At 47.9% G+C, this 16,504-nt stretch overlaps 1 protein-coding gene across 5 annotated transcripts in view; it reads left to right on the top strand.

Moving 5' to 3' along the window:
- TNRC18 (trinucleotide repeat containing 18) overlaps window positions 1-16,504 on the top strand; it is a 54,297-nt gene that overhangs the window by 34,993 nt on the left and 2,800 nt on the right. For 4 of the 5 annotated variants that reach the window (XM_059861706.1, XM_059861707.1, XM_059861708.1 and 1 more), the window contains 12 exons: window positions 6,746-6,985; window positions 8,920-9,362; window positions 9,720-9,884; window positions 10,656-10,797; window positions 11,124-11,241; window positions 11,514-11,589; window positions 11,944-12,052; window positions 12,968-13,084; window positions 13,357-13,521; window positions 14,069-15,375; window positions 15,655-15,891; window positions 16,345-16,419. In XM_059861706.1, the coding sequence (XP_059717689.1) occupies window positions 6,746-6,985; window positions 8,920-9,362; window positions 9,720-9,884; window positions 10,656-10,797; window positions 11,124-11,241; window positions 11,514-11,589; window positions 11,944-12,052; window positions 12,968-13,084; window positions 13,357-13,521; window positions 14,069-15,375; window positions 15,655-15,891; window positions 16,345-16,419 (3,194 nt within the window). The remainder of the gene's footprint in view (window positions 1-6,745; window positions 6,986-8,919; window positions 9,363-9,719; window positions 9,885-10,655; window positions 10,798-11,123; window positions 11,242-11,513; window positions 11,590-11,943; window positions 12,053-12,967; window positions 13,085-13,356; window positions 13,522-14,068; window positions 15,376-15,654; window positions 15,892-16,344; window positions 16,420-16,504) is intronic. The other variant, XM_059861705.1, reaches the window with a different exon arrangement.

Here is a 16,504-nt window from a genome sequence, read left to right as displayed (position 1 = left end):
GCCACCACCACCATTATATTATTATTATTATTATTATTATTATTATTATTATTATTATTATTTTAATTATTATTATTTTATTTTGGCATGAGCCTTGTTGAAGTTTGAAAGGAGCTTTTTTAATTACTTTCCTCCTTTTCCCCCTTTTTTCCCGTCCTTGATTATTTTCCCCTTCTTTTTCTTTTTCCCTCTCCTGTTTCTTACCCCCCCTTTTTTTTCTTCCTTTTTCCCTTTTTCTTTTATTCCCCCCTCTTTTTTTTTTTTCCCTCCCCCTTTTTTTTCTTTTTTTTGTTTGTTTTATTACCGGGGTACTGTTGTGTGGCCGTGTGACTTGATGTTTGTACTGCGATTTGGTTTACCAAGCTTTATTAAACATACCGAGTTCATTTTTAACTAAACCTGTGTACCTTGTCTCTCTTGCTGTGTCTCTTATCAGGCGATTAGGTTGCTGCTTCACTCCATCCTGCTCTGCATCCCCCTCCTGCTCCCACTCCCCATCCGTAGAACTGGAATTAACCTAGTCTGGGGTACTCTCTATTATTCAAATATCCCTGCTGCCTTTGTCCAGATAAAGCCTAGGCTTCCCCCTTTCCCCTCAACCCCTTTAAGTTAATTTTTTTTTGTTCACCCATTTTTAGTTTTATCTTACTCAGTTTGTTTGCTGATAGACTCTCTCCAGGCAGGCACATAAAACATGGAGGCACTGTCTCCTTGTTGCTGCTGCAGGAGGGTGCAGGGTGTATTTACAGCCAGAAATTTTTCTTTTTAATTTTTTAAAACGTCAGTGTTGAGTTTTTGTGTCTCTTTTTGGGTGGTAGTTTTTTTTTTCAGTTGCCCAGATGTAACCCACGGTGCTCAAGGATGTGGCAATTACTGCATTAAATTTGACTCTCCAGTTTCCCTCCCTCACCCTCAACCCAATTTTTTTCTTGCAGCTTTTTTTTTTTTTTTTTTGTCAGACTGTCATTAGTACTTCAGTGGGAAAAGAGATTACTTGAGACTTTTCCTCCAGAGACACAAGGGGTTTCTGTTTTAGAGCACACTCATTAAATAATAATCATGGGGAAAGGTCATTTTAATGAGCCCTCAGCTCCCGAAAGAAACTAGCTCGGCTGGGCTGAATGCAAAGCAAGAGCATCCCCAGTTGTTATCTAAGTTACATGGCAGAGCTGGATGTAGCCCAGCAAAAGCCTTTTAGTGTTTTACACTGCTCAGGGCTGTTAATTGAAAAACAGGGCTGGATAGTTTGGCTTTTGTTTTGGTTTTTATTTTTTTATTTTCTGAGTTTTTTGATGTTAATTTCCTCCGTGCACCTGTTTGGTTTTTACTTCCTTCCAAACCCAACCTCCAAAGAAAGATAAATAAAGCTTAAAAAAAAGAAGAAAAGAAAATTATGGCAGAAAAATACGGAATGTTAATTTGTTTTGATGTGGCTCTGGGCTGGACCCACCAATGCATTTCAAAGAAAACCCAAAAGAGAAATATATGTGTCAAAAAAAAAAAAAGAAAAATTGTTCTTTAGAGAACCAAAAAAGTTGTGGAGATAGTGAATTTTATGTAAGGCTGAGATTGCCACATTTCCATGAAGAGTCTGCGTTAACTTCCATTCTTCCCTTCCTTGTTCCTTCCCGCATCTTTTCTTTGTTTGTTTTGCTGCTGTTGGAAATTTTGAGGATATCAATCCCTTTTAGGTGCCAAGTTCTTGAGGGGGGTTTTGGGTTTACTTTTTGGTTTTGCTCCAGGTAAGCAGAGAGGTAACTTGTCCCTTTGTCTATTTTTCAAGTAACCTGTCTGCTTTATTAGAAGAAATAAACTAAAAATCCCAGTTTTATGGGATAAAATCTGGGGAGGGGAGGGGGTATGGGAGGAGGTTGGGGAACCTGGAATAAATGGGGAAATGCATTGTAAATCCCATTGGGGTGTCATTTAATGGTGGGGAAACCAAAGATGCAAAACCCCCTGGGGTGGGAGGTGGGTATGGAGAGGGAGGCGGGAAGGGATCATTGGTTACAATTTGTTTTTTTTTCCTGCAAATGATTTTTTCTTTTTTTTTGTCGTTTTTTTTGTTTGTTTGGTATTTTTTTTTGTCAGAATCATTTCTTGAAGGGATATTTGGGTAATAGGGTTTCTGATGGCTTTCCCTGAATACTAAACCGATTAATAACCTCAGCTTTTCTAGAAGTGCTCGCTTTCTCCTTGCAGCTGCTTGACCAACCCTTTCACCCCTGCCCCTATCCATGATGCTTTGAATGTCTGTGTCGGTCTCTTGCATTTGCTCTCACGCTGCACTAAAGAAGCAAAGTGGTTGGCTGGTTGTAGGGCAGACACTTCTCAGCGAGGGTCACTAGCCATGAACCTGAACCTTGACCATTGTTATGTAGGTAGGCAAAATAACTTTTCTTTATGTCATCTGTCAGCCTCAGACGTTTCGATGTTGCCTCCATGAATAATGACACGTAGCTCTTTGCATTCTCTTGCTTATTTTAATTTTGAAAATGACTTCTGTCCGCTTTCAACTTTCCTCTGTCCGTGAAGAGTCTCACATGGAAGGTTTGCACGTGTGTGTGTGTGTCTGAGGACTCCAGAAATGCTTTGCTGCTTGCAGAACTGCTTTTGGAGAACCCCTTAGCCCAGCCAGAGCAAGGATTTGCAGATGAGTCAGAGATGCAAACCTTGAAGGTTTCTGGACCATGGTGCAGAAATGTCCCCATGTCAGGGATATTGTCTGGCCCTGGCCCTGCAGTATCTGTGTCAAAGGTGGGATTAGCTGCAGGAAGACCTGTTTTCTGTCATCTGGTTAAACATAGATGAGGGGGGGACACTGCTTTCTTACAGACCAAACATCACATTGCTATTCTGATAAGAGGCAAAGCTTGTGGTTTTTAATCCAGTGACCTTGGAGAGGAAACTGTTAATGTGGGCTAAAGCCCATCAGGATAGGTAATTCCTTAAGCTTTCTGAAACCACAGACCCATAAGTCCTCCTCCTCCATACTCTGTTTTCCTTAAAAATTTAGTACCTTATTCTCTGTTCTCTTTTTCCTGATTTGGAGAATGATTTTACCCCAATTAAAAAAAAAAAAAAAAAAAAAAAAACCAACAAAAATCCAGTGATGGGTAACCAGTTCCCTACACATTCCCATGTGATAGTTCAAAATTTTTCATAAGCACTTCTGGAGTCAACAGCACAGCACATGTGGAGGGGAAGAATCTTCCAATGATGAGAATTGGCTTATCTGGAAAAAAAAAAGGTACAATCTTAAATTGGACACTTAAAAATAAGTAACCTTCAGAATTTGGACAGATTGCAGAAATCAGATGTTAATGACCCAGTAGCTGTCTAAAGTCTGCCTGTACTTAGCCTGCTTTGTATGCTGTAGACTTGCTTGGTGTTATGAGAAAATCATGCTGTTTATTTTTACAATGTGAAATGACTGTTTTAAGTGTGTGTTTTTTCTCCCTCCCTTCCCCAGCCTTTCCTCTTCACACCCCCCTCAACCCATCTTGTTACATTCATCAGTCTCTAAAAACCAAATTGCTTAACCAATTTCTGTTCATCATTAACAAATCTTCATGTACTGCTCTCCTACAGTAAAATACCATGGCAGCTTAGCTGTTAAAAGCAATGAGAAAACTTAGTATTCTTAACTGGGTTTGGGTTTTAATTCAGTGCAGGTAGAAATTAAAATAATCTTTTGGCTCCTGTTTATGTAGCATCAGTAGCATTTAAATATGAATGTATTGTTTGTTTTGGCTGTGGAGTTGTGTATGTACACGTGTGGTTGTGTGTGTGGGTATATACACACATATACATGCTCTTAAAAATGTCAATTAGAAAAGATATTTTTAACTTTGAGCATTTTTTTCCTTTACCCTCTCTCAGCGTTAACAGAATTACCATTGAAGGAAAAAATGATTTTTTAAAAAAATGTCTTTTTCCCCCTTGCTAGCTAAAAATCACCTTTTCAGGACAAAAACAAAAAAAAAAAAAAAAATCTGAGGCTTCAATTGTGTAAAGGCATCTGTGCATAGTTAATTTTAAACCCACACATAGTTTGGGTAGAGTAGGAATAAAACTTCTGCTTCCCTTAAATACAGGCACCAGTCTCTCCAAGGAGCCATACAGATGGACAGAGAGCACAATGCCACCATGGCCAGAAGTTTGGGGACTTACTTTAGAAGCATGTGGGCTTGGAGCAGAGCCCCAGATATCTTCTTTTTACTTCATTTGTTACTTTTTGTCCCTTGGAAAATCAGAAAGAAGAGGAGCAGGGATTATGTTGTGCATGTGCAGTGGGGTTAGCAAGATCTATCCTTGCCATGAGAGGTGGAGGAGGATAGATCTGTGCTGTGAATGTGTTAAAATGGGGTTATTTTCAGGCTGGAAATTGTATCTCCTGCAGATAAAAATATAAGTGTTGTGGTAAAAATGCTGACAAGGGACTGTCTTCAGTTGTCTTTCTGTAGTGTGACACCATGTATGAGCAGGAGGTTGCAATAATCACCAGGCACCTCACTGTGTTCTGTATTTTCTGTAGCCTGAGGAGCAGCCACTGCCATCCTGCCTTTTAAATCTGTTTTACCTAAGTGCCTCTGAAATTCTGGAGCTGCTGGGTGCCCTTTTGCCCTTGCACGTGCAGTGTGTAAGTGCTGAAGGTGCTGTGGGGCAGTCAGTGGGGCTGAGCCAATGGTGCTAGACTGGTCATGGATTTTCCTGCAAACTTTCCCCTTTTTTTTCTCTCAGTTTTCCTCCCCAGCTGCTCACTGAGTCACTCATTGCTCAGCCAGCTCTCAGGTCTGGAATGAGGGGCTGTACAGGTTGATTTTTTATTTTTTCCCCTCTGTTTTTGCTGAAAATTGCTGAATTTCAGAGCTAGATGGGATGGATGGAGAAGGTCTTGCTACCCCACAGGGTGTCACTGAACTTAGGCATGGTTTTGCTGCTTTTCAGGCAGGTGGTTTTCACATCTCAGAATAAACTTCATGTGGATTTGTTTTCTCTTTGGCAAAATGTGATGTAAAAACAGCAGTTGTGACCCGTTTTCTGGTAGGGGAAGGAATCTGATCCCAATTTGCTGTAGATTTTTTTTTTTTTGCATGTGGTTTTTATGCAAGGAGTGAACAGGGTTGTGGATTTCTTGGTATTGACTGCAGGACTGTAGGTTTAGTAACATTTTTATATCACAAGGAATGAGTCTGAGCAACTGAAATGGGGAAGGGATTTTTATGCAGTTAAAAATTAGTATTCTCTGACTATCAGCTGTATGCTACAGAGATAAGCCATTCATGTTAAAAGAAAAAGGCAAAAAAAAGCTGCCAGTTACCTCAGCTGATAAAATACAAGGATGAGAACATTGTTTTCTGATATTCCTGTTCTTTCTAATATCATGGAAAAATAACACTTGTGTTATTGTATTTTTTTTTTTCTGAGCAACCAAGTGTTGAGAACGTTTTTATCTATCCCAGAGGGCATATGTGAAAAGAAAAGGATTTTCATGTTCATTCCAGCTCATTTTGAAGGGATCTGGTTTCTCATTTGGCTGGATTTCAGACACAAGGATAGTGGCTGGTAGGAGCTGGGGAGTGGGCTCAGAACAGGGCTCCTGCTAGTGGTGGAAATTTTCCAGCAGCCTCAATGATCCTACTTAAGCCCTCAATTTCAAAAGAAATTAAATATCTTTTCCAGACGCACTTTTTGCAGTTAAATATATATATTTTTATAGATTTGTGTGCTCATATATGTGTGTGTATAAGTGTGTGTGTGTGGTATATGTGCATTTGTGAAGTGGCTTGCTCACCAGCACTCACTGGATGAGATGCTGATAAAATTAATTGCCTCTGAGCTGCTGACAGACTCTTGGGAAGGGCTATAGGGAGGGAGAGGTGCCACTCTCAGAGCATCTACCCCCAAAATACCTGCTGTGTACACACCCTAGAGGAAACCCTCAGCCCACTGCTCTGCAGGTGTCAGCTGAGGCAGGCAGTGAGGCCGATTTCTTTGCCAGAATTAGATTTTGGCTATGGGCAGCTCTTCCTGCCTGCGCTGAGCTGGGCTTCCCTATCCTGAGCTGTAGAGAGGGAAATGAAAGGCATGGAGAGAGTTCTGAGGCAGAGGGTTCAAACACTGCTCCTTGTCTCCAGCACTACCTACACTTTTCTCCCTTACGCATTCCAAATCCATTGCTTTCGAATTATTGTTTCTCCCCACCTCTTTGCATTTTTGCTTCCTGCCCCTTCTCCTCCCTGTGTTCCCCTTGCCTCCCACCATGGCACAGGCTGCTCTCTGGTATTCCCCTTCCCTGCTGATCTCTGGTTCTGATTACACTAATGGATTTCATTATGGAGGAAGTGTTGGTGGGCGGGAGGGGAATCCCACAGCTCCCAGGTCGGGATTTTCAAAGGAATTAAGCTTTTAATTCCTCCTGAAAGCTGTAGGGAAGGGGTGCCTGGCATCCTTTTCAAATCTGCCAACACCCTGCTCTTCCCTCCCTTCCCTGAGTGGGTAGTCTTTGCCATACCCTGTATTGCTGTGTCCTTCCAGGGTGGTGGCAGGCAGGGTGACACCGGCTCTATGGCTGCAAGGACACGTGTGTGCCCACGGCCAGCATCTTGTGGCTCAGTCCTGGGTGGCTCAGTGCCACTTTGGTGGGCACAGAGCAGCAGGAGAGTTGCGCTTCGGGTTGGGAATGTGGCTGGTGCACAACCCCGTGAGGTTTGTAACGGGCTCCCTGTTTTCTGCGTGCCAGATTCCAGCTCCGAGGAGGAGGACGACGACGATGAGGAGGAAGAGGAGGAAGCAGAGGACTATGGCACGGATGGCACAGACAGGCTATCATCACCTGCCCTGGATGAGAGTGGCCTGGGCCTTCTGGCCAGGTTTGCTGCCAGCGCCATGCCCAGCCCCATCGTTCCCCCTCCACTTTCCATCATCCAGCTGGAGGCCAAGCAGAAGGCCAAGAAGAAGGAGGAGCGGCAGAGCCTGATGGGTGAGTTCCATGGTGGTGCTGTGGGGGCAAGGTGGAAGGTTTGGGAGGTCCCAGCTGTGCTGCAAGAGAGCAGGTTGTGTACCCAGACACTGAGCTGCCCTTTCTTTGCTTTGGCAGCTTGGTCCTGATACTGAAGGTGGAGAAAGTGGCTGATAGGGAGACAAAAGCCAGTCACAGACGTGGCAGGTTAGCAGCTGCAGCCGTGGCTTCCCTAGGGACAGCTGTGGCTTTGTCAAAGTTTCCTCTTTTCCTACTTGGCAAACTCTCAACAAGACATGCTGTAGAGGCAAGCAGTGGGATGCTGCATCCCCTTGGACAGAATGCAGAAGGCAGTGAAGTGCTGTTAAATTTTAGAGAAGGAAGCATGTGCTAAATGCAGCTGATCTTGGATACCCAAGGGAAGCACAGACACCCAAGCAGAAGAAAAACTCTTACCATCAGTCCATCCCATTAGCTTCCTTATAGAAACCAGCCAGAGAGACTTGAAACAAGCATTCCTTCCTCTGCTCATGTGTTTACAGTGCCAGAATCTGGGTTTCTGCCCTGCCTCTGTCTCAGTTTCAATGTGTTGGGAGTTTCATTTCTTCCCCTCCCCATGCCCTGCTGCACCAGTGCCCATTGGTGACATTGTTCCTGGTCAGACAGATCTATATGGGTTCCATTTATAAATTCTCTATTAATATTTATTAAGTGATAATGGAATTTATAGCATGCTTCAGAATGGAAAATGATGTCCTCCTCAGGAGCCTGGCTTGTTTTAGCACTGTTTCCATGCTATATTAGGCCTTTGCCAACTTGTTCCAACAGCCTCTGCTAAGAATTTATTGTCTTGTAATCTGCCCTCCTTGAAACTAGAAGCATCTAGAAATTACCTCATGCAGTACTAAGAGAGGAGAAGGAGTGTTTTAATTTCCAGTGGGTTTTTCATTTTGAGCTTTGCCAGCTTTGTTTTTTACATGCTGGCTCTTTTTCTCTCCATGCTGGGGCTGACTCAGGGGAAGAGGATTGGGTAGATGAGAGCAGTTTCCTGCAGACTGAATTTACCCAGGAAAAGTGAGTGTATTTGAGAGAAGGACCAAGAGAAGATGCTTTCCTTGCTTGTGCCGTGTACATTTTCATTTTCCCATGTGAATGTTGTGTGTCTACCTCCTGCCTGTGTTGCTGGGTGTGTAGGTGCTGCCTCAGTTTCCCTTCTGCCCCTGAAAACTTGATCTTGCTTTCCTTTATCAGGGTCAGGGGAACACAGTGAAGGTGGGGAACGTCTTGGCATTACTACAGTATTTCAGGCCTCTGGGTACTGCTGTGCTTATGGTGCTGAGCAGGGGCCAATGTGAGGGGAATTCCATTTGCCACAGACAAAAGATCATTTACCTCTCTTGACTTTAAGGCGACTCCTTGAGCCAGTAAAAGGATCTGTGGTGTCTGTTGGCCGATGGGAAAAAATAAGCTTGAAATTTGGGTTTATTGCATTTGTTAAAAGACATTGTTCCCCTGAAACAAAGGTGAAGCTGGAGAGGGCTCCCACCAGGAGAGAAGGAGGGATCAGCTTGTGGGGTTTATGCTTGGCTTCAGCTGAGCAGCTCCTTTTTGAGGAGGGGCATGTTAAAGTATATTTTCTCTTCAGAGCTCTTCAGAGCTTGCAGGGTTTTGCCTGTGGGAGAAGGGAGAAAATGGAGGCAGGGAACACACTGAACCACACTGCCTAATTGTTGGGCTCTGGTTTGGAGCAGGGCAGGCTTACTCCCAGGGAATTTCCACAGTGTTTTATATGGGTCAGAAATGAGGGATGTGGGGATTGGAAAGAGGAACAAGCAAGAGCTCTATTGGGCAGGCACTGCACTGCATGTCCCATGGAGCCCAGAAGTTTCCAGCTGGATGTGTCCCCTCTTGGCTCAGCCAGGGCCCTGACTGATGGTTCAATCCTTTGCACCTAGGGACAGAGTTCGAGTACACCGACTCGGAGAGCGAGATCAAGATCAGGAAGAAGTCTCCGTCAGGGCTGCTGCGCGGGAAGAAGGGGCCGCTGGAGCCCAGCAGCATCCCGCCCAGCCAGGCCCCCAGCAGCCTTGACTCTGCATCTGGGAGCGCTGACAAGGCCAAGCTGGGCTCTGAGAAAGGCCGCAAGCTGAAGAAATTTAAGTCCCCTAAGGACTTGAGCTTTGAGTTTGGGCTGGAGGCCAGCGATGATGACCTGTGGAACCGGCGCCGCAGCGAGCGGATCTTCCTCCACGACGCCACCACGTCCTCGGCCATGCTGACATCCACGGCTCCTGCCAGCTCCACCCCCGTCCCCAAACCTGGGCGCTGTGGCAAGGGGGCTCCCATGAGCCCCAAAAAGGAGGGCAGCAAGGGGAAGGAGAGGAAGGAGCTAAGCAAGGTGAGGAACGTGCTGGCCAGATTGGTGTTGGGAAGCTTGGGAGCTGAGGGTGAAGGGAGGGCAATAAACTCCACTAAGGTAGAGGAGAATTGAGTCCTGTCTCAGCAGTTGTTTGGCTGCCCCTTGTCACCCCTGTCAGCCCCATGTACACCCAGAGGCTCTGTCAGACTTGGATCTGACTTGCAGAGAGTAAAAGCCTGTCATGTTTGAATGGGGCTGGTTACTTCTGTAACCCTCCATGTCCCAAATAATCCTACTTGTGCATAGCCTGCCTTGCTCCACCTTTTCCCTCTCTTTGGACCCAGATCTTTACCAATCTTCTCTTTACTGATGGAAATGTTTTGGTTTTGTTTTTAGCAGCGAAAGAAGGGTAAAGAAACACCATGCTGCTCCTCCTCCTCTTCCATGTCTCCTCCTGGGATCCCCAGCTCCCCCTCTGATGTTCGGGTCAGCCTGGCAAGTGCCCTGGGCTCCACCAAGAAGAGCAAAGCTAAGGTGAAAGCCAAGGAGGTGAAAAAAGAGGTGAGGGACTGGTTCTAGTGTGGTAGACTGGAGGGTGGCTGGCAGAGCACTTGGACTGTTTCAGTGTGAGGGAGGGAAAACAGAAGTGCAGGCTTTGCTGGGTGTGTTACAGGCAAAGGGCTGGTTTGAAAAGCCTAAAATCCAAGGAAGACTCTCTGATAGTACCTGCTGCTACCATCTGGTGTTCATTTGCCTTCATCCCCCAAATTAGTGAGCAGGCAGCATTTTCTCCAAGACTGCCATGGGATGGAGGGTGAGCTTGCATGGACAGCAAAGACCAAGGAGATGGTGATGGAGTAGCCTTGCTCAGCACTGGCTCACAGCTGGTTCCTGCTCCACTACTGTAGTCTGTCATCTCCCATAACACTGTCTTCTCACATTATTTCTGTGTGATGCTTATGGTCTGTGTGTAACAGCAAGGAACATACCATGGAGACTGGAGAAGAAATAGGAACAGTGCCTTGGGGCCAGTTCAGGGAAGGCAGAGGCTCAGGAGCACTGTGGTGAATGCAGAGCAAAATAACAGCTCCACAGCATCTCTCCCCACCTCTAAGAGTGAGGATGTGGGGAATAGCTTTTGGTCAGCTGCTGGTGATGCTTGGGGGATGAAGGCAGCAAAAAGTCTGGGTACACCCACTTAACTCTCCATCCTGAGGATGGAGACAGGTTTGTCCCCGATATCCTCTGGTTATTTTTTGCTGGAGGGAGGTGAAATGGGATTAGGCTGTTTCCTGTGGTGATCCAGCTGATGTGCTGCTTGCTGTCCTGCAGAACCGAGGGAAAGGAGGAGCTGTCAGCAAGCTCATGGAGAGCATGGCAGCAGAGGAGGATTTTGAACCCAACCAAGACAGCAGCTTCTCAGAGGATGAGAACATCCCACTGAGCATGCTGGTGGAGAGGCCACCCACACCAGGTAAGGGCAGGATTTTATAGGTTGGGATGCTGGGCAGGTTTCCTAGGACTGCTCAGAGGACAACTGTGCTGCTTTCACACATTCCTCATCCATGAGCCTTTGGGGTGGAGATACCACATTTTCAGTCAATTCAGTAAAAACTAAGCCTGATCAGCATGGCTCACTGTGACATCTAGTTGAAGCCCAGTCTCTAAGTTGCCCTATTTTCATCACTGGTATATTATTATTACCAAGAGAGGGGACAGTGATGCAGGGAATATGAAGTTTCCTTCTCCTCTCACTGTTCCCTTTCCCGTGCTAATCCCCATCTTTCTCCCACACCTCAGCTCCCCGCTCCTGCATCATTGACAAGGACGAGCTGAAGGATGGCCTGCGTGTCCTCATCCCCATGGATGACAAACTGCTCTATGCTGGGCATGTCAAGACAGTGCACTCACCAGACATGTGAGTTGAGGGGCTGCTGTATCCACCTGGGATCTGTCAGAAAATGGGGACATAGCTGCTGCACGGATCGATTTGGGGGTTGTGTGGAGCTGCTGCCCAGAGACTGACAGTGTCTGGCAGGGAGGGAAGGAGAGTCCACTCTGGTTTATCACTGAGGGAAATCCAATTATCTCTCATTAAGTGCTCTTACATCCTCTCCCATCAGAGGGAGGCGTTACCTGGGAGGGTGGTATCTCCCATGTGCTGTGTCTGACCCAGCCTTTGTGTTTCAGATACCGGGTGGTGGTGGAGGGCGAGAGGGGGAACCGTCCCCACATTTACTGCCTGGAGCAGCTCCTGCAGGAAGCGGTATGTGCTGCCAAGGGCTGCCTGTCCTCGGTGCCCATGGCCTGGTCTGGGGAGGGGAGGCTAGCTGGAAGCTCTCTCCTCCTCCAGCTTCAGGGATGTCCTGGTCCTGCCCCCATGGTCAGTGTGGGCAAAACTCCCCTTGGTGCACTCACTGCCCCACTGGCAGCAGGCACTAGTCCTGTATTCCAGCAAGGGTGGTCCTTCCTTCATCCTGTGAGCACACAGGAGGCCATTCCCCAGCAGGGAAACTTCCCTTGCCTTCTCTAGAGCTGCTTTGCTCCATGCCAGGTGCGGTGGGATGGTCTGTGCTGGTGCCAGGGTGGTCACTGATTGCCTTCCTCTTGCCCTGAGCAGATCATCGATGTGAAACCCCCTTCAGTGCGGTTCCTGCCCGAGGGCACGAGGATTGCAGCCTACTGGAGCCAGCAGTACCGCTGCCTCTACCCGGGGACAGTTGTCCGAGGTAAGGCCACCCTGGCTGCTCTGTGCTGAATCTGGGATGTCTCAGCCCTGTGTGTCCTTAGGGATGTCAGGCTTGTCTGGGGAAGCCCTGACCTCTGCTGTGAGTGTCCTGGAAGTCAGAGCCTGGCTTGTTCTCTCCTCCAGGTCATGCCCCTCTCATTAATGATGCAGATTTAGTAACATCTTGCAGGTTCAGGAAGAGGTTCAAGCAATTTAGGTGCTAAAATATATCACGGACATTTAATACATTTCAGAAAGTCAGAATTTGTTCCAGGCATCAATTATTTCTGAGGCTGTAGAGGTTTCTAATTCACCTGGACACTCACAACTTTGCTCTGACACAAAACTCTCCAGTCTGATCCCATTAAAAAGTTGGTGTATGGCTCAGGACAATTCTCTCATGGCTGGTCTTGTTTTTGGGCTCTTGGTCATACCACATGTGTAAAAAGGAATAATTACTTATGATGTATAAACCAATAATGCTGGTTTATACCAAGAAGAGAGGGTGAGAACACATCTTATTTATCTTGGAGAAAGTGAAAAGCAGCAGTTTATGATGGCTGAGAGTAGTTACAAAATGCAGGTTTAAAAAAAGATATTTCAGTGAAAGGAGAAAAGTGAATTTCTGCAAGAATAAATGGAGAGGGGTGGGAAGTCAAACTGGAATGGCTGTTATGTTCTGGAGCAGTGCTGTTGATGGGGAATTTCACACTGAGTGGGCTGGTTTAGTGTTATCAGGGACTTTCCATTGCAGAGTGAGCCTTCTGTGCCCTCCCTGCACAGCCTAGGAAAGGTGAAGTGGCTGCTTTGCAGCTGGTGCAGCACCCCTGTCTTTCCCCATGTCCCTAGTTCTCTTACAAGGAGTTTGTACTCTGGTGTTTGTTGTAATCCCATCTGCTGCTCCCCCATCCCACAGGAACCCTGGATCTGGAGGAAGATGGTGATCTCATCACAGTAGAGTTCGATGACGGGGACACGGGACGCATCCCACTGTCTCACATTCGGCTTCTCCCACCTGACTACAAGATCCAGTGTGAGTCTTGCTGTTCAGTTTTTTGCAAGACACTTCCTGCTCTGACATATATGGAGTTTTGGGCTGCTTTCCTCAAATTTTGGGACAATTTCACAGACTTTCAGTCACAAAGATTGCGCCATCAATTACAGAACACAGAGCTGGGGTGGGATATCACCCATGAGGAAAAAGGCCCAATCCCTATTGCAGATTTAGTTGGGATACTTTCACTCTGTTTTATGTGTTTTATGTGTTATTTGACTGCATTTGAAGATCTCTTTGACCTGTTCCAGGTGCTGAGCCTTCCCCTGCCCTTCTGGTGCCCAGCACCAAGCGCCGTAGCCGTAAATCCAGCAAAGACACTGGAGAAGGAAAAGAGGGAGCTGCACTGGGGTCAGAGGAGCCTGTGTCAAAGGGCAAAGGGCGAGGCAGAAAGCCAAGTGTCAAGGCGAAAGCTGGTAAGTTGCACACTGCCAGGCCTGGAGCTGAGGGAATCCTTGCACAGTTCCCCACTGTTCTCCCCAAGTCAGAGCTGTTGCTTGGAACGGGATTTGGGTGAGGATGGATGTATTGCTCAAGTGCAAAGTACCCATGCATCTCACTCTGCTGTGGCTACAGTTTACGGGAGGCTGTCTCAGAGGCTGGCCTGTGCTGTGACAGCCTCCTTCTGTCAGTCAGGGATGTGGAGCAGAGTCTTTTTTTCAGCTGAGCATCTCTGCAGCTGTCAATAGAGCCAGAGGTACAGGAGATTTGTAGTTTGGTTCTCCTGAAGTTGAAGCAGCACCCCTGGGCATTGTCCATCACTTCTCGCAAGTACTGGCACCAGGCCAGGCTGTTCAGTGAGCAGTGAGGACGCCCCCTGTGCTCCTTTGGGGGTACCTGAGCAGGCAGGAACAAGCCATGCTTGGCCAGAGACCAGTCAGCACTGGTGTCTGGTTGTGTCTGAGCTAATAAAGCCCATCTGGAGAGATAACATCATGTCTTTGTGTTTCTTCCCCTCTGCAGAAGAGGCTGCCTTGCCTGAAGAGAAGGATCAGGTGGAGTCTTCACCTGTTACCTCCTCAGTCCCAGAGAAGCCGGCCTGCTTGAGCAAGCCAAGCATGAAGGGGTCACGAAAATCGCAACCGCTGCCGACTGGAGGCTCTCCTGCTCCCACAGAGGAAAAGCGGTCAAAAGCCAGCAAAATGAAGATCTCCACAAAGCTGCACAGCCCCCCCCAACCCTCTTACCAGCCTGCTGTGTTTGGCAGCATCCTGGGCACGGAGCCCTACAGCGATCTCCCAGGAACGCTGGCGGCCTTTGGATCCAGCGATGCTTCGGTGTCCAAAGCCAAGGCCAAGAAAGGGCGGCCCACAGAAGAGACGCAAGAGTTTGGCACCATGGTCAAGGCTCAGAGGAAGCATGACAATGAAATCCTGATCAAGCTGGACCATGAGGGTGTGATGTCTCCAAAGACAAAGAAAATGAAGGAGGCGATGAGGATGCTGGAGGACTCAAACCTGGCCAGTCGTAGAGATGGGAAGAGTCTCTTGGGGCTGGGTTATTCTGCTGCAGTGAGTGTGGAGGGCAAGCAGAAATCTTCCCGAGCCAAGGTGGCTGAGGGAGACCCTTCCCCTGCTAGCTTTGGAGGAAAGTTTGATGCCTCAGCAGAGAGCCTTGCTGCCTCGAAGGACCAGGAAGAAAAGGCAGCAGCTCCAGCCGGTGTGGAGGAGTCTGAGAGCAACAGCAGTGACAGCAGCTCGGAGTCAGAGGGAGAAGAGGAGGCTGAGAAGAACCACGGGGAAGCCCAGGACAGCAGCTCAGCCAGCTCAAGAGCATCTACCCCTCTCTCTTCCTCCAACTCCTCCTCTTCCTCCTCTTCTAGCAGCAGCTCGTCTTCATCTTCATCTTCCTCCTCTTCCTCCACCTCATCAACCTCTTCTTCATCAAGCTCCAGCTCATCTTCCTCCTCCACGACGGATGAAGATTCCTCCTGTAGCTCTGACGACGAAGTAGCTGAGGCCCAGCCGAGTTCCTCGGTGCAGCAAACCCTCCCACCCAAGCAAACCAAGCAGGCAGGGAAATCCCGGGCCTCCTCCCACCCGCAGAGCCAGAAGCAGCCGGCGCAGCAGCCGGCGCAGCAGCCGGCGCAGCAGCCGGCAGCGCCGCAGAGCGGCAACAAGAGCCGGCCCAAGAAGCGCGAGGGCATCCACCTGCCCACCACCAAGGAGCTGGCCAAGCGCCAGCGCCTGCCCTCCGTGGAGAACAGGCCCAAGATCGCTGCTTTCCTCCCAGCACGGCAGCTGTGGAAGTGGTTTGGGAAACCCACGCAGGTAAATGCTCCGTAGTGCTCAGCACTGGTTTTGCCTTCTGGTGCCTCTTCCTGGGGTGGTGGAAGTGCTGGCGTGGTGTGTCCAGTGTGCAGGAAGATGGGGGTTGGCTTTCACTGTGCTGGGGAAGCCATTCTGTGTGGTGCATCCCTCTGCCCCAATTCCTGTGGGAATACTGCCAACAGCAAAGGGATGCATGCGGGACAAACATGGCAAACATTGGTTTGTAGGGAAAATGTGAGTGATCCCTGGCTGACCACTTGCATGATCCTCTCTTGGCAGAGACGAGGAATGAAAGGGAAGGCCAGGAAGCTGTTCTACAAGGCCATCGTGCGGGGCAAGGAGATCATCCGCATCGGAGACTGCGCGGTTTTCCTCTCCGCCGGCCGCCCCAACCTGCCCTACATTGGCCGGATCCAGAGCATGTGGGAATCCTGGGGCAACAACATGGTGGTCCGAGTCAAATGGTTTTATCACCCAGAAGAAACAAACCCTGGGAAGAAACTCAATGAAGGCAAGGTAGGCTGGTCTCCTTTGCTGAGAGGGCTGCAAAGCTCCGTGCTCCCTTTTGTTTCCAACGATGAGGAAAACACCCAAAGCCCAGTTTTTTACTGGTACCCCCCATTCTATCATCTTGTGGGGGCTGCCTGTGGTGTGGGCAAGCCCAGTGTTGGCCACTTGAAGAAGGGAGGGGTGGGTTTCTTTGTATTAGGAAATAAAGACTTTTGTGTGGGTCCAAAAAAAGTGTCAAGAGCCAGATCAAGTCTTTAATGTGTAAGGATAGGCCTGGTGCTCAGAAACACTGAATTTTACACATGTGTGCAGCTGGTTTACAGCAGGATTTATTCCTAGTGGCAGTGGTCAGGGGTTGAAGGTCCAAAAGCACATGTGGTGGGCAGGAGGTGATGGCATGGAAAAACAACAAATTCACCAGGGTATCATTTCTGTTTCCTCTTTTCTTCTTGGGCACAGCGCTGGGATCAGAAATCGGGCAGGAGTCTGGCCACAGCTTTGCAGGCATCCAACCAGAGGAAGGACTTTATGGAGGTTGGTGAGACTGGGAGAAGGCTGGGAAGGAATGTTGGGTACCCTGTAAAAAAGAAATACTGCTGGGAAATGACCCCCAAACTTC

This window comes from Haemorhous mexicanus, chromosome 17 (assembly GCF_027477595.1).
Source record: "Haemorhous mexicanus isolate bHaeMex1 chromosome 17, bHaeMex1.pri, whole genome shotgun sequence".
In the NCBI taxonomy this organism is placed as follows: domain Eukaryota; kingdom Metazoa; phylum Chordata; class Aves; order Passeriformes; family Fringillidae; genus Haemorhous; species Haemorhous mexicanus.
The sequence above is the reverse complement of the archived record's forward strand: the minus strand, read 5'-3'. Positions and strand labels throughout refer to the sequence as shown.